We start from the raw sequence: 15720 nt of genomic DNA, 5'->3' as shown, positions 1-15720 counted from the left end.
TGTGATTTGTCTGACATATTTTATAATTAATCTTAGTAATAATAATTAATATTTTTGTTAGAAGATTGTTGAAACTTTTATTTGATTTGAAGCTTATGGAAAAAATAACTACAATATTTGACTTAAATTTTCTTTTTCAAATAATACTAGTTTGTTGAAATAGGATCTCAATGCAAATATGTGATTGTCATGTTGTTTAACTGTGACAAAATTCGGCAAGATTACATTAAGTTTGGTCTATACTAACCTCCTAGACACAACCAAATCACTGTCATAGCTTTTGAGCTTCTTGATTCAGACTTTTTCTATCATAATTTTTTTTTTAATATTCCACCCCCTCAATCAATTTTCTAGCTCCATTTCTGCTTGCTATGAAGAAAATGGTAAGTGAAAAGCGAGAATCTCTCTCATTATATATATATATATATATATATATATATATATATATATATATATATATATATATATATATATATATTTTAATAAGAAGATTCACATAAAATCTATCCGGCCACCAAAGGCACAATAGAGGCAAAACTTATTACCGTACAGACACTAAGGGTATGTTTGGTTGGGTGGATTTTAGGGAGGATGGAAAAAAAAAAGTAGAAAATAGGAGAAAAAAATGAGTGAGAAGGGTGTTTGGTTGAGATGGGGAGGGGGAGAGAAAAGCGGTGGGGCCCAGCTGTTTTCTCTCTGGACTCACCAAAATTCAATTTCTCCAAAATGGAGAGAAAATGGGAGAGAACAGGAGAAAGATGTGTGTTGGACAAAATTGCTCTTCTCCATCCAATAGCCAACTTTTTGTCTTTTTATTTTTTATTTTTTATGCTTGGATAAAATTTCTTCTAGTTTGCACAGTGCGTTCAAGTTGGTTTGGTTTTGGTTTTGGTTTTGGTTTTTTTTTTTTTTTTTTTTTTTTTGTGGATAAAATTTTGCCTAATATACGTTGGTTCTTTTTGTTTGTTTTTATCTTTGTTTTTTAATATCCTTTTAGCATTTTCTTATTTTATAAATAAATAAAAAAATTAAAGTGTCCATACAATTTTTTTTTAATAATAAATGTGTTACTTTTTGTTTAAATATTTAGTAAGAACATAATGGTAAATTTATATCAATTTTATTTTTCATCATTCCATTTTTTATCTCAACCAAACAAAAAAGTTTTCCATCTCTCCACTTTTTCACCATTCCAACCAAACACAAAGGAAGGAAAACTAAATCTTTTCTATTCTCCCATTTTTCTATCTTCCCACAATTTTCTATTCTCCTACTTTTCCATCTTCCCAACCAAACGGACCCTAAAGCTTAACAAAAGAAAAAAGTTCCATGGAGGAGAAATCATTAAAAAAAAAAAACAAAATCTTCACACTGAAGGCATCTCTTCTTGGCTAATATGTCTGGACATTTATTGGCTTCCCAATAGATATGTCTAAGTCTGACTTGAGGAAACCTGTTAAGAAATGACTTGCAATCATTTAAAAGGGTAGGATACTCTGATCTCTTTGAATCAGAATTCGAACCAAGATCCACAACAATTTTTGCATCAAGTTCAACTTCTAGAAATTGCAACTCGTGATTAATGGTTAGTAATAATCCATCTCTTAAAGCCTATAATTTAGCTATAACACTGGTAACAACTCTTGTAGATCTAGAAAATCCTTCTAAAACATATTTTATGTTGAAATTATCACCCCATTCTTCAGCACTAAAAACCCTTCTTGATCAAGACAAAAAAACACTTATTGATGAGACCCATATTCTTCCAAGTTAAGTTAATCAACAATGGAACTTTGCTAGCTCATCCTTGCGCACAACTGATCAAACACTCTCTCTTTGAATTTAAAGTTTTATGGTTGAACCATTGTTATTGATTCCGTTACGTTCCGGCCGGAATTTTTCGTTCCGGTATGCAAACCGGTACCAGGATACCCATCGTTCCACCTCGGGCCAGATTTCGGGCCATTCCGGTCCATTCCGGCCGTTCCGGCCAATTCCGGCCAATTCCGGCCGAGATGTGAATTCCGGCCGGTACATGATTTGGCCTATGGAAAAAAAAAAAATTATTATTTGATGGCTAATATTATGATATAAATTTTGTTGGCTTATTAGTTATTAATTATTATGGGCTTATGTAATGAGTAATGACTTGTTATAAATCTTATTATTATTTGATGTTGTATTGAGGTTTAAGACATAAGAGTTAAGACTAAATGTTTTGTATTATTTGATATTTAGTTATTGTCTTCTAAATCTTCTTATTGTGTGATGTTAAGTAGATGTTATATTGATGTTTAAGACTTAAGAGTTTAGACTAAATGATTTGTATTATTTGAAATTTAGTTATTTATTTATTAGAATTGACAATTTTATGTTTTACAAGAATATATATAATTTAATTTTTAGGAACCCGAAACACCTTAAAATGGTACGCCGAAATCGGCCGGTACCGAAATATTCCATTCCACTAGACAAACCGAAATGGTATTAATAACAATGGGTTGAACATGTATTAGTTTACAATATTCCGTAGTCCTTACCGTTGGACTTGTATGAGATATCTTACCGTTGGACTTATAATTTTCTTTTATGGTAAATTTTTGTGTTTCTATCTTTGACTTTGCAATTGTTTTAAGGAAAAAGTTTCTCTGCAATCTGAATTGGAGGAAGTCTCTCCAACTTGTGACTCAGAGAGTGACACCTATCCAACCCCACTGACACTCAAACTCAAGATAACTCCCGTTAACTCAAACGTTAGCCACTTTTCCATATTTTTTTTATTAAAAAAATTATTTCTCTCTTTCTCCTTACACTCAGTCCTTTCTCTCTCTCTCTCTCTCTCTCTCTCCTTCAACGCTTCCCCATCCCTCTCTTTTGTTCCAGAGACGAAGAGGAAACCGAGAGTGAAAGAGGGAAGGAGATTGAGAGAGCGAGAGGGAGAGAGAGAGAGATATCTATTTTTTGAAACCCAAAAACAAATCTACTTCGGCAGCTCTAGGGAGTTAGTTTCGGCGTCTCCGACCCCCATTCGGTTTCTCCGGCCACCCTTTATTTTGTGGAGCACCATACCCAGGTGAAGTTGAAGAAGCGGGGTTCGGATACCAAGTACTTGGCTACTGTGTTGGCTATTGGGACTGAATGTGATATTGGTATGGGATACATTTTGTGCTTTTTTATTTTTTGTTGTTTTGAGCTGATTTTGTTATCTGGGTTTTGGTGAAAATTGTTTGGTTTTCGTTTTTCTTTGAGTTTTTGCAAATAAAGAGTTAGTGTGTATGGAAATTATTGTGATGTTGGTTTAGTTTGAGCTAATTTGGTATCTGGGTTTTGAGGAAATGTTTGGCTTTGCATCCAGTTAGTGCAAATGAAAGGGATAGTGTGTATGGGACTGAATGTGAAATTGGTTTGGGAAAGATTGGTTTTGTAGTTAATTTGAACTAATTTGGTATCTGTTTTTTTTTTTGGGAAATGTTTGGCTTTGCATCCAGTTAGTGCAAATGAAAGGGTTAGTGTGTATGGGACCAAATATGATGTTGGTATGAGAAAGTTTGGTTTTGTAATTAGTTTGGGCTAATTTGGTATTAGATCGGTAGCTGGAAAAAGTTTCTCTGCAATCTGAGGGTGGCCAGAGAAACCGAATGGGGGCCGGAGACGCTGAAACTACCTCCCTGGAGCCCCCGAAGTAGATTTATTTTTGGGTTTCGGAAAATAGATATCTCTCTCGCTCTCTCAATCTCCTTCTCTCTTTCATTCTCGGTTTCCTCTTCGTCTCTGGAACAAAAGAAAGGGATGGGAAAGCGTCGAAGGAGAGAGAGAGAGAGAAAGGACTGAGTGTCGAAGGAGAAAGAGAGAAATAATTTTTTTAATAAAAAAAATATGGAAAAGTGGCTAATGTTTGAGTTAACTGAAGTTATCTCTTGAGTTTGAGTTTTAGTGGAGTTGGACAGGTGTCACTCTCTGAGAGTGACACATCACAGTTTGGAGAGACTTCCTCCAATTCAGATTGTAGAGAAACTTTTTTCTTGTTTTAACTGCTAAATTTCAAATAAATCTAAAGGGATCATTTGAGTTTAGTTTTTGAGCTTTTAGCACCTAGCCTGAATTATGTTTAGGGGAAATATTACGGACATGATCGTTTAAGTGGTCCAATGACTAATAAGGTTTTTATTCAAATTGATTGTCCCCTATTATTTTTATTTATAATAAATAGGGCTGTTCACGAGTTGGTCTGGGTCGGGTTTGTGCCCAACCCGTAACTGACCCGATCAGAACGGGTGTAGAAGTTCCAGACCTGCCGCCAACTGCGAAAAGCCACTGGTCGAGTTGGATCGGGCTCGAGTGGGTGGCGGTCAACTTTGATTTCGACTGAAATACAAAGATCAAACACTGAAGTTTGATTTCTGAAGAACAAAATCAATAGATCTACGAACCCAAAGATAAGATCTACAAACCCAAAGAACAGATCCATAAATCCAAAGAATAAAAACAACAACAGACAGTAATTTCATAGATAACTGAACCTAAGAGATGATATAGAAAGATTGAATCTGAGAGATGGAGGTGAAGACGAGTTGGGGATGTTGTGGACGAAGAGCGAAGATCAACGATGAAGAGCACAGATCAACGACGAAGAGGCGGAGATCGACAATGGAGAGGCAGAGATCGATGACGAGCATGATCGGCGAAGGGTAGACATCGGTGAAGAGTAGAGATCGTGAGACTGAGAGGAGAGAGTGAGTCCACTTTATCCATGTCTCGGTTCAGTCGGGTTTCTTCGGGTTTTGGGGAGAAAACCCACCAACCGACCCGCCGTTTTCAGGTTCTGGAGGCAGAGACCCGCCGCCGACCATCACTGGCGTCGGGTCGGCTGGTTTTCGGGCTGGATCGGACGGGTTGGGTGAGTGGGTCGGGCCTTGGTTTTTGTTAGACACCCCTAATAATAAAAGTGCTTTTGGACATGTGCGTGGGATGAATTAATTATTGTAAAAGACTAGACAATTTAGTGTGTATTTGAATTATTCTTATTTTTCTTTTCATTTAGTTTCTTATTATATTTGTTTATATACAGTTTTTTAAAATCCCATTTCTTCTATATTTATAGTTTTACTCACTTTTGCCAAATTAGTAAAGCAATGAAAAAATCAATCTAATTGCACATTTATTTTTTGTGTTGCCAATGACCTCTTATTTTTAAAGTTGATAATTCAAGTAGTTTCCTTCATGTGCATGAGCATGTTTAATATCCCTTTATGATAGAAATAACATTATTTGACACAAGGAAACTGTTTAATCTGCTTCCATGCTCATCAACTTGATATCCTTGACCAAACAGTCCAAACTATAATAAGAGGAGCCACCTTCACTCACACTTTTTCTTGCCAACCTAGCCATCAAATTTGTTGATTTCATGAACTCCTCCCTCCTTTCCCCCATCAAATAATTCACCATCTTTTCTACAATGAATCTATCACACACACCCTTCATGTCCAACCCTAACTTCCAAACCTCACTCACAAACCTACTATTCAATTGTTGATCACCAATGAACGGCCAACAGATCATGGGCACCCCAGCTACTATACTTTCTAAGGTTGAGTTCCAACCACTGTGGGTCAAAAACCCACCTATTGCATGGTGGGCTAGGACCTCCTCTTGCGGGGTCCAACTCACTATGTACCCTCTCTCTTTTGTCCCCTTCATTAGCTCCTCCGGAACCTCATTGTGCTCTCCTACAACTAAGTCAGATCGTATGACCCATAAGAATCGTTGTTTGCTATTCACCAAACCAAACCAAAACTCCATGTGCTCGTCCTTTGTGATAGTCGTAATGCTTCCAAAGCTGACATAGATTACAGATTTCAATGGTTGAGCATCTAGCCAGGTCATGCAACTCTTGTCCACTTCAAACAGGTTGTTTGATGATTGAGATTGGGACGATGATGTTTTGGCTTCGAGTCGGAATTTTAGGTGCGTGTGGAGGGGTCCAATGGTGTAGACTTTGGAACAATGAGTGCGTATGTGGGAGAGTATAGGTCCTTCTAGATCTTCAAACGTGTTTAGTATGAGGGCATGCGCTTGAGGACTTTGTTGAGTCTCGGTCACAAAGACATGGAGATTGCAGTGGTTTAGATCGTTGGCTTGGCAAAAACTTGGGAGGTCTCGGTAACGGAGAAAACTTTCCATGCTTGGCACAGTCGTTATCAAGCAGTCCATGTCCTCATTTCCTAGAGTTTTAACACATACAAACCCACTCGTTAGTATAATATCAACTTAAGTGATGTTAGGGATACTATAAATGTACCACCTAAATTTTACAAACTGATATATCACTCATTACAATAGTATAATAGTATGTTGTTGAAGGGATCACATTGATCAAATTTGTTGCCATGTTATATGCAATTTTTTTAGCATTTTTCTATCATCTTTGGATCTTTTGGTTGCTTAAGAACTCTTGAAAAATCAATAAATTAATTAAGTGACACAAAATTATTCACAAATATTGACATATGGCCTAATGTAATGGGTGCTTGATAAAAGTGGTGTTCAAGATGGACCTATATGAAAGTGAAATTACTCCAATTATGACTTACTACTTTAAAAGTTGTAAAAATCATTGTGAAATTTTTTGTATATTTGCTGCTCATGGAAAATTGACTAAAGAATAGCCCTCAAACTCTTTGAGGGGCTTTCCTAATTTTCCTAAGAAAGTATCTTAATTATAAGTACATGAACAAAAATGACTACTCTTTTAGAACATAATACATCTTAAGGATCATATTCTTTTTGATAATTTGATAGTTAGAGATGAGAAGATAGTAATTTAAATATCTACATTGAAAACACTAAAAAATGCTTATTAGTTAAGCTACAAGGTTCTTGACTATATAAAGATCACATTTATCAATTACTCATTTGTAAACAACATTAATACATTATTTACGCAAAAATTATGATCCTTAAATTATTTGTAGTAAATAATGTATTAATGTTATTTGCTGAAGAGTAATCCAAGAATTCCATTTCAATTTTTAATTTCGTATTAAACAGGGGACATTAACATTGTATACAATATCTTAGGCACTTATCATCATCCTTTTTGTGCACATTCATGTGCATTGTTCAGATGAATCCCAATTGTAAGGACATTTGTCTCATTGCAAAAGGGGTAGAAAAATTGTTATATTAGTGTATTAGTTCAACTAAGTTGAGTTTTCATTTCCTTATTGGACAAGTAATTTGGTACGGGCTATATTAAGGAGTATGGAAAATGGAAAAGAAAACAATTTTGCTTTGTCTGTCTGGTAGAGGAGCAATTTGGATGGGAAGAAAATGAGGGTAGGGGAGTTTTCTTTTCTTCCTGAGAGCACAAAATTGTTCCCCTCTAAATTGGGGAGAAATATGAAAGAAAGTGTGCAATAAATAAAAGACACAATTATCGTTTTAACCCTCTCTCTTAGCCAATAAACATTATCACCTGAAGGTTCCATCATGCCTGCCTAGCTACTATAACTTTTTATTCTTTTTTAAAGAATCAATATGGCATTATAAGTTAGAACTGTATCAAAACAACTTTGTCTACAACTATCACCTGAAGATTCCATCATGCCTGCCTAGGTATTATAACTTTTTATTCTTTTTTAAAGGATCATTATGCCATTATAATTTATAACTGTATCAAAACAATTTTGTGTACCATACAACAAAATTACACATTATTTTTATTTTAATTATAATAGACTGAGTAAAATATTATTTTATTTTATTTTGAGATACGATAGATTAAATCTAACTATTTTAATTTGTTGTAAAAATATTATGAGATTTTGTTATGACTAAATATAAAAGACTTGTTATTATAAGTTATACATTTTTTGTAGTGGAAATAAATTATCATTATATTAAATTGTATTTTTTTAGTAAAAAGTTACAATTAACTAGCACGCATCAATACAAAAAAAAAAAAAAAAAAATCAGCTTTTCAAAAAAGTTATATTCACTTTTTTATCGTCTGTACAAAAAACATATGGTTAAAAATTAAAAATTTTTCTATGCTTCCAAACAGAGTCTAAAAGATTAACGATTAGACTTTGATATTTTTCCCTACACTTTTTTCAGTACCCGAAAATGTTTAATAAAAAAACAAGTAAAATCTTGCAAATGGTGACTTAAAAAAAAAAAAAAATCTTGCTATTGGATGCCAATTCTGAAAGTTACCTGTAACAGGAATCTCGCCAGCTTCAATGATTTTAGGAACAGAAAAATAAGCCCAAAAGCAGCAGGCACTGATGGTACGAAAATGAATGATTGGAATCCGAAACTCATTGGCAATATCACTGGTAAAACCGCCAATGAGTCCATCTACTATGATGCAAGTCAAGCAAGGCCTAGTGTTGGAGCCAATAAGTTGATTTGAAGCTAGCATCTCCCTAAGAAGAAGCTTGGTTTTCGAATTTAACGAGTCATACACTTCGATGAACTTGATAAGAGATCGTGGGTGGTCAGCGGAAAGGCCGTCAGAGATGGTCTTGAATTGGAACCCTGGATAGCAACTAAAACGGGTTTCGATATCGGTGTAGCGGACAAGGCGTTCGTGGATGAAATCAGTGTTGAGGAAGGTGATATGAATGCCGGCAAGGCCAAGAAGCTCAGCTAGCTTGAGCATGGAGTTTACATGTCCCTGCGCCGGAAAGGGAAAGATTAGAACATGAGCAGGAGGACAGTACTGTTCCATGATGAACTTTAGGTTTATGGATGATGAAGCAGTATCTGAAGCAGTATCTCGTCGGTTTGCTAGGATTCGTCCAGATGGCTCCAGGCAGTTCTCTGACGACCCTGCGGGAGCAAGAACTTGTTCAAGTGGTCACCGGTGTGGTGCCTGCCACAACGCCTCCGATGATAAAGTCAGTACACAAGAAGATAATGATTGAAATATCAAGAATATATCCAGGTTGTGATGTTATTTTCTGTACCTTGTTTTGGTGTTTTTGAGGGCTTTTATATACCCTTGGGGATTATACCCGTTGGGGTATTAATGACTCTTCTTGTAACGTCTTCAGGGGAGTAATGGGTGTTAATACCTTCCCGTTGGTTTGCCTAGCTGGTCTTGTAACGACCGAGGCTTTATTGGCAGCATTTAGTGACATTAACTCTTCTGCCGATGACTGGTTATGTTCGTCTGTAAGATTTCCTCGTCGATGTATAACTTCGTCAGTCCCATCAGATGCCCCCCGGATTTCACGGTCGTCAGTGACGATCGTGGAAACCGAACAGTTTTTTTTTTTTTTTGGATTCCGTGCCGTATTGAATGCGTGGTGGCGGCGTTTCGTGGGTTGTGGCCACGTGGCGTGATGCGGTTGGCGGAGAATTATGTCCCTTGGGTTTCCCGCCGTTTTTCAGTTTCACCTTCATTTGGTTTTTAAACTTCTTCTCCCTTACTTTATCTTGCATTTTTCTTTCTACTTCTCAGTTTGTCCTTCTTAGCTTTTTCTTCCTCACCTATTTCTCCATCTTTCTCTGAGCTGGTGCGTGTTGGGCTTCTTGTTTCTTCTCTTCGAGGTATGTTACCCATTCCATTTTTCTCTCTTCCCTCTTTTCTTCTTTTGCAAGCGTTTGATTTTCTCTTTGTTTTCTGCTTGTTTTTTTGTTTTTCAGTACTTTCCTATTTACCTGTGTTTTATCTGGGTGTCCATGGTCAGTAGTTTAGAAGTTAGAGAAACTTGCCCTTCGATTTCATTTCGTTTTGCTCGTTTAGGAGGGTCTTTAGGCGTTTTTCCCAATTTGGAGGGTTTCGTTTTTGCGGGTAATAGCTTAGGCATTGTTTTGGGCGATTTGTTTCCCCTGCTTCGCCAGTCAGTTGATTGGTTTGAGGGTTTAGTGAGGGAGCGACGGCAGATGTCTGAGGTTAGGTCTAGTGATCTAGAGACGGGGTTATCGTCTAGTGGCGACCTTATGGAGGGGGATACTGCCGCTTCATCGTTTAGGGAAATTAAGGCTTTCCATGCCCTCGTGGAGGCGTGTGGCCTAGATTCCGAGGCTGTGGGTAGGTTTAGAGATAGGTTTCAGTTTCCGGAACGAGTTAGGGTTCGTCGGCCTGCTGACGAGGAGAGGGCTTGTCAGTTTTTTCCAGGTGAAGTGTGCATCTATGAGGCCGCTTTCACTTGTGGATTAAGACTTCCCGTCCACCCTTTTGTAATGGAGCTTTTAGCATATTTGGGCATTGCCCCTGGGCAGCTCATGCCCAATTCGTGGAGGATTGTAGTCAACTGTATGGAGATATGGTTGGCTGCTAATGGGGATATGATAAAGGTAAACGAGCTTGTTTATTTGTACCGTCTGAAAGAGTCGAAGGAGTATGGGTATTATGAGCTAGTACCTTGGGAGAGAAGAGCCAGAATCGTCAAAGGCTTACCCTCGTCCTTCAGATACTGGAAGTCCAGATTTGTGTTTGTGTCAGGGGACGACTTTGAGACCCCCTCTAATCAGGATTGGGGAGATATCCCCCGATTGCTTCGTCGGTGGGGAACCCCGACTTTAGGTGCGTCAGTATCCTTTCCTTTCTTTTCCTTGTTGAGTCCGGTGTTATCGTTGCTAAATTCTACCTCTTTTTTATTTTTTACAGTAAAAAGGAGACCGAAGCTAAAAAGCAGGTACAAGGAGCGTGTCGAGGCAGCCATTGTGTATGCTCAGTCTATTGAGAACTGGGACGACCTGGTAGACCCTCGGACTCTTGCTTTTTACAACTTAGGCCCCGATCCATCTCCCTTCGTCCTCCGGAGTCTTGATATTGAAGGGAAGAAGAGTAAGTGTTTGGGTTCGTCAGATCTACACTCGTGTTTCCTTGCCCTGTTTTTCTTTTTAACGCTTCCTTCTCTCGCAGAGATGACGACTAAATTTAATAAGGGTATGTATGAGAGGATGCGGTCCAAGAAGGACGAACCTCTGTCCACCATCGGGAAGAAAGTGGTTCGGGTAAAGGGGAAAGTTTCCTCCGTTACACCGATTACTTCGTCTGCTCTTGTGGTTTCTGGAGTCGATACTACGAGGACGGCTTCGCCGGCTACTTCGATAGAGGAGATCCCGACCCCCGCTTCGAAGAGGCCACGTACCGCGGAGGGGGTGAAGGAAGCTACTTCTTCGTCCACAATTTGGGATGACGAAAAGCTGGCGATGGATCGGGCTCGTGGAGTCGTGACTGCAGAAGACCTAAGGGTGTTCTCGGGCATGCCCGCGAGTGAACTGATGGGTCGTCATCTCCAGAAGCTCGTCCAGGTAACACATATTTCTTTTACGCTGATTTGATTTGAGCTAAATGTCGCCGTGCATAAACTAACATGTACATTTTTAGGTGCTGGGAGAGACTGTTCACCTCTCGTCTGAGTATCTTGCTCAGGAGGTTAAGGTTGAGTCTTCGCTAGCCCGGATCAAGGTCTTAGAGATGGAGAATTCAAAGCTGAAGAGGGAACTAATTGCTTCAATGGAGAGCGCCCAACAAGCCAGGGACGAAGCTAAGAGGTTGAATGACGAACTGAAGGTAGAGCAGCAGCTCGTGCTTGAGAAAGACGGGGAGCTGGCAGCTGTGAAGGAGAAAATTAAGGTCGTCGCCTCCAGAGCGATTGAAGGATTCCAGCAGACGGAGGAGTACAACTCTGTACTCTTCAGCTGGTACTTCAAAGGTTTCGAGCTTCTAAGGAGGTACTGCCTCAAGCACCCTTCTGGGATCGACCTGGAGACGTTGGATATGGAGGAGGTAGACAGGGAAATCTCAGCTGACGAGGCTGCTCAAGCTGTGGCTGCTGACGCTCCTGAAGGTCTTCCCACTGTAGAGGTCCCAGTTGTTGAAGCTGCTGTTCCTGAAGTTCCTGCTGAAGACGATGTGGATCTGGACACTTGAACCTGTCTCGCAAAAAATTATCTTCCTCCCTTTTTTTTTTTCTTTTTTTTTTTGTGCCTTTTGTTGTAAGGCTTGCTTTCCAGAACATTTTAAAGGTGTATTTTTAACCCAGTGTTTATGGGTTTCTCTTTTGTTTTTCGTACAAACAATGGCCTTTGGTTTTTGGGCTTTTATAATATCATATCTACTTTCACATGTTCTACTATGAAAATATTATTTTTATTATTTTTATTTTTTTTTTTTGGTCTTCGTCAGTAATCTACTTCCGTCTATGCGGAATCTTATCATTTAGACAAAAGTTCTTTGCTTTTGTATTCGTCAGTAATATACTTCCGTCTATGCGGAACTTTATTACTTAGACAAAGTTCTTTGCTTTTGTCTTCGTCAGTAATGTACATCCGTCGATGCGGAATTTTATTACTTTTTGCCTTCGTCAGTAATGTACATCCGTCGATGCGGAATCTTATTACTTAGACAAAAGTTCTTTGCTTTTGCCTTCGTCAGTAATGTACATCCGTCGATGCGGAATCTTATTACTTAGACAAAAGTTCTTTGCTTTTGCCTTCGTCAGTAATGTACATCCGTCGATGCGGAATCTTATTACTTGGACAAAAGTTCTTTGCTTTTGCCTTCGTCAGTAATGTACATCCGTCGATGCGGAATCTTATTACTTAGACAAAAGTTCTTTGCTTTTGCCTTCGTCAGTAATGTACATCCGTCGATGCGGAATCTTATTACTTAGACAAAAGTTCTTTGCTTTTGCCTTCGTCAGTAATGTACATCCGTCGATGCGGAATCTTATTACTTGGACAAAAGTTCTTTGCTTTTGCCTTCGTCAGTAATGTACATCCGTCGATGCGGAATCTTATTACTTGGACAAAAGTTCTTTGCTTTTGCCTTCGTCAGTAATGTACATCCGTCGATGCGGAATCTTATTACTTAGACATTTTTTTCTTCTCTAACTCTCCAAGACTTGGTACCTGTATGAGCACATCATTCGAAAAATCATTTCATTAATTTTCAGTAATTAGTACATTCTTGATCTATGTCTGTTGGTGGTACTTCTTCAAGTTTTCTATGTTCCAAGGTCGCGGGAGTTTTTGTCCGTCCAGGGTCTCCAAGTGATAGCTGCCTTGTCGTGAGTAGTGCACGACCTTGTAAGGTCCTTCCCATGTTGGGCCAAGTTTCCCGTGGGCGGGGTCTCTAGTTGCAGTCGTCACCTTACGTAAGACGAGATCGCCAATTTCTAGTCTTCTGAGCCTGACCCTTTTGTTGTAGTATTCAGTCATCTTACGCTGGTACCTCGTCGTCATGTTCGATGCCTTGTCCCTTACCTCGTCTAAGCAATCCAGATTGATTCGAAGCTGGTCGTCGTTATTCTCCTCGCGGAAAACTTCTCGCCGGGTGCTGGTCATACCCACCTCGACTGGGATTACTGCTTCAGTGCCATAAGTGAGCCTGAAGGGCGTCTCTCCCGTGGGGGTTCTTGCTGTCGTCCTGTAGGCCCACAAGACATTGGGCAATTCTTCTGGCCACGCGCCCTTAGCTTCGTCTAGTCGTGCTTTTATGATCTTGAGCAGTGTTCGATTAGTTACCTCCGTCTGTCCGTTAGACTGTGGGTGCCCAGGTGACGAGAACTTATTCTTGATACCCAGTCCCGAGCAAAAGTCTTTAAATCCCTGGCTGTCGAACTGTCGGCCATTGTCTGAAATGATCGTTTGTGGGATCCCGAACCTGCAAATTATGTTTCTCCACACGAAGCCGCGGATTCTTGCCTCTGTGATCGTTGCTATTGCTTCCGCTTCAACCCATTTAGTGAAGTAGTCGATAGCGACGAGCAAGAATCGTACTTGTCCTTTTCCCAAGGGTAACGGACCGACGATGTCGATCCCCCATTGTGCAAATGGCCAGGGAGAGGTAATCGTTGTCATCTTCTCTGCTGGCAGCCTCTGGACGTTCCCGAACCTCTGGCACTTATCGCACCTCTTGACGAGCTCCATAGCGTCTTCCTGCATAGTTGGCCAGAAATACCCTGCTCTAATAACCTTACTTACCAAAGATCTGGGCCCGGCGTGGTCCCCGCATATCCCTTCGTGGATTTCGTGGAGGACGTACTTAGCTTCTTCCTCGTCGAGACACTTCAAATAAGGCAAGGAGAATCCTCTTTTGTATAAGGTATCATTCAAAATTGTGAATCTGGCCGCCCTTGCTTTAATCTTCCTGGCCTCCATTAAGTCATGAGGAAGATTTCCGTCTTGAAGATATGAGACGATCGGTTCCATCTAACCACCCATGTTCCGGATGGGGAATACCGGGACTTCCTCGATGCTAGGGTATTTCTGAATCTCCATGAGAATCTTCTTGTTCGTTGGTTCTTCTATAGACGAGGCCATTTTGGCGACCTCGTCTGCCTCTGCATTTTGGCTTCTTGGGATCCTGACGAAATTCAACTTGTCGAACCCACGAGCTAGATGCCTGATCAACTTGAGGTACTTCTGCATCCTTTCTTCCTTCGCCTCATACTCTTCCCTGATCTGCCCTATCGCTAGTTTCGAGTCACTCTGAATGAGCAAGTTCTTAATCCCGAGGGCATTGCCAAGTCTTAGTCCCGTCAGTATGCCTTCGTATTCAGCCTCGTTGTTGGTTGCCGGGAATTTTAATTGGACTCCATATTGGAGTTTTTCTCCATTGGGGGTGTTTATAATGATCCCTACTCCTCCCCTCTTTCGGGCTGACGATCCATCAGTCTGAATCGTCCACTGTTCCGCCTCGTCCATGACATCACCATCGTTTGGGAAGGTGAATTCTGCTATGAAGTCCGCTAGAGCTTGTGCCTTGATGGCCGTTCTGGGATGGTATTCGATGTCGAACTGGCTGAGTTCGATTGCCCACTGGACCATTCTCCCAGCTGCTTCAGGCTTGCTCATGGATTTCCTGATGGGTTGATCCGTCATTACAAGGATAGGGTGTGCTTCGAAGTATGGTCGTAGCTTTCGCGAAGCCACTATTAGGGCGAAGACAATCTTCTCAATCCTGGGGTATTTGGCCTCTGCTCTTTGGAAGGCTTGGCTGACATAATAAACTGGGAGCTGCTTCTTGTCTTCTTCTCGGATTAAGGCAGCACTGACGGCTGTGGACGAGGCTGCCAGGTATAAATAAAGGTTCTCTCCTGCTTTTGAGGGACTCAAGACGGGCGGGCTGCTCAAGTAGCGCTTGAGTTCTTGAAAAGCTGCCTCACACTCGTCAGTCCAGGCGAACGCTTGCTTCAGCGTTTTGAAAAATGGGAGGCATTTGTCCGTCGCTTTAGAGACGAACCTATTCAGTGCGGCTATTCTTCCTGTGAGCTTTTGGACATCTTTGATGGTTTTGGGAGATGCCATGTCGAGTATCGCTTGCACCTTCTCCGGATTTGCTTCTATTCCCCTTTGGGATACCATGAACCCTAAGAATTTTCCCGAAGCTACCCCAAAAACACACTTACTTGGATTGAGCTTCATCTGGTATTTTCGGAGGGTATTAAATGTCTCTCCCAGGTCATCCAGGTGAGTCAACTCTTCTTTACTCTTGACGAGCATATCGTCCACATACACTTCCATATTTCTTCCAATCTGCTTGCTGAACATCTTGTTCACCAATCTTTGGTACGTTGCCCCTGCGTTCTTCAGTCCGAAGGGCATTACCTTATAGCAGTAGAGTCCTTGGCTTGTGATGAATGCAGTTTTTTCCTGATCTTCCTCAGCCATCTTTATCTGGTTGTAACCTGAAAATGCATCCATGAATGTTAGTAATTTATGTCCAGCCGTGGAGTCTACCAACTGATCTATTCT

The 15720-nt window shown here is 40.1% G+C and overlaps 1 protein-coding gene across 1 annotated transcript; it reads right to left on the bottom strand.

Annotated features, from left to right (window-relative positions):
• Window positions 1-5286: 5286 nt before the first annotated feature.
• On the bottom strand, window positions 5287-8750 carry LOC142637838 (7-deoxyloganetic acid glucosyl transferase-like). Its single transcript, XM_075811793.1, has 2 exons — window positions 8218-8750; window positions 5287-6224 (listed from the first exon to the last, which is right to left on the bottom strand). The coding sequence occupies exons 1-2, from the start codon at window positions 8732-8734 to the stop codon at window positions 5287-5289; spliced, it is 1455 nt and encodes a 484-aa protein (XP_075667908.1). The 5' UTR covers window positions 8735-8750.
• Between the last annotated feature and the right edge of the window lie 6970 nt (window positions 8751-15720).

This window comes from Castanea sativa, chromosome 6 (assembly GCF_040712315.1).
Source record: "Castanea sativa cultivar Marrone di Chiusa Pesio chromosome 6, ASM4071231v1".
NCBI classification, from domain to species: Eukaryota; Viridiplantae; Streptophyta; class Magnoliopsida; order Fagales; family Fagaceae; genus Castanea; species Castanea sativa.
Note: the sequence above shows the minus strand (reverse complement) of the source record. Positions and strands in the feature narration are given on the sequence as shown.

Bases quoted from the DNA above. Each gene is read 5' to 3' on its own strand.
- LOC142637838 (XM_075811793.1), bottom strand. From the start codon at position 8,734: ATGGAACAGTACTGTCCTCCTGCTCATGTTCTAATCTTTCCCTTTCCG. The intron at 6,225-8,217 runs GTAACTTTCAGA...TTAAAACTCTAG, and splicing joins TGGCGAGATTCCTGTTACAG to GAAATGAGGACATGGACTGC.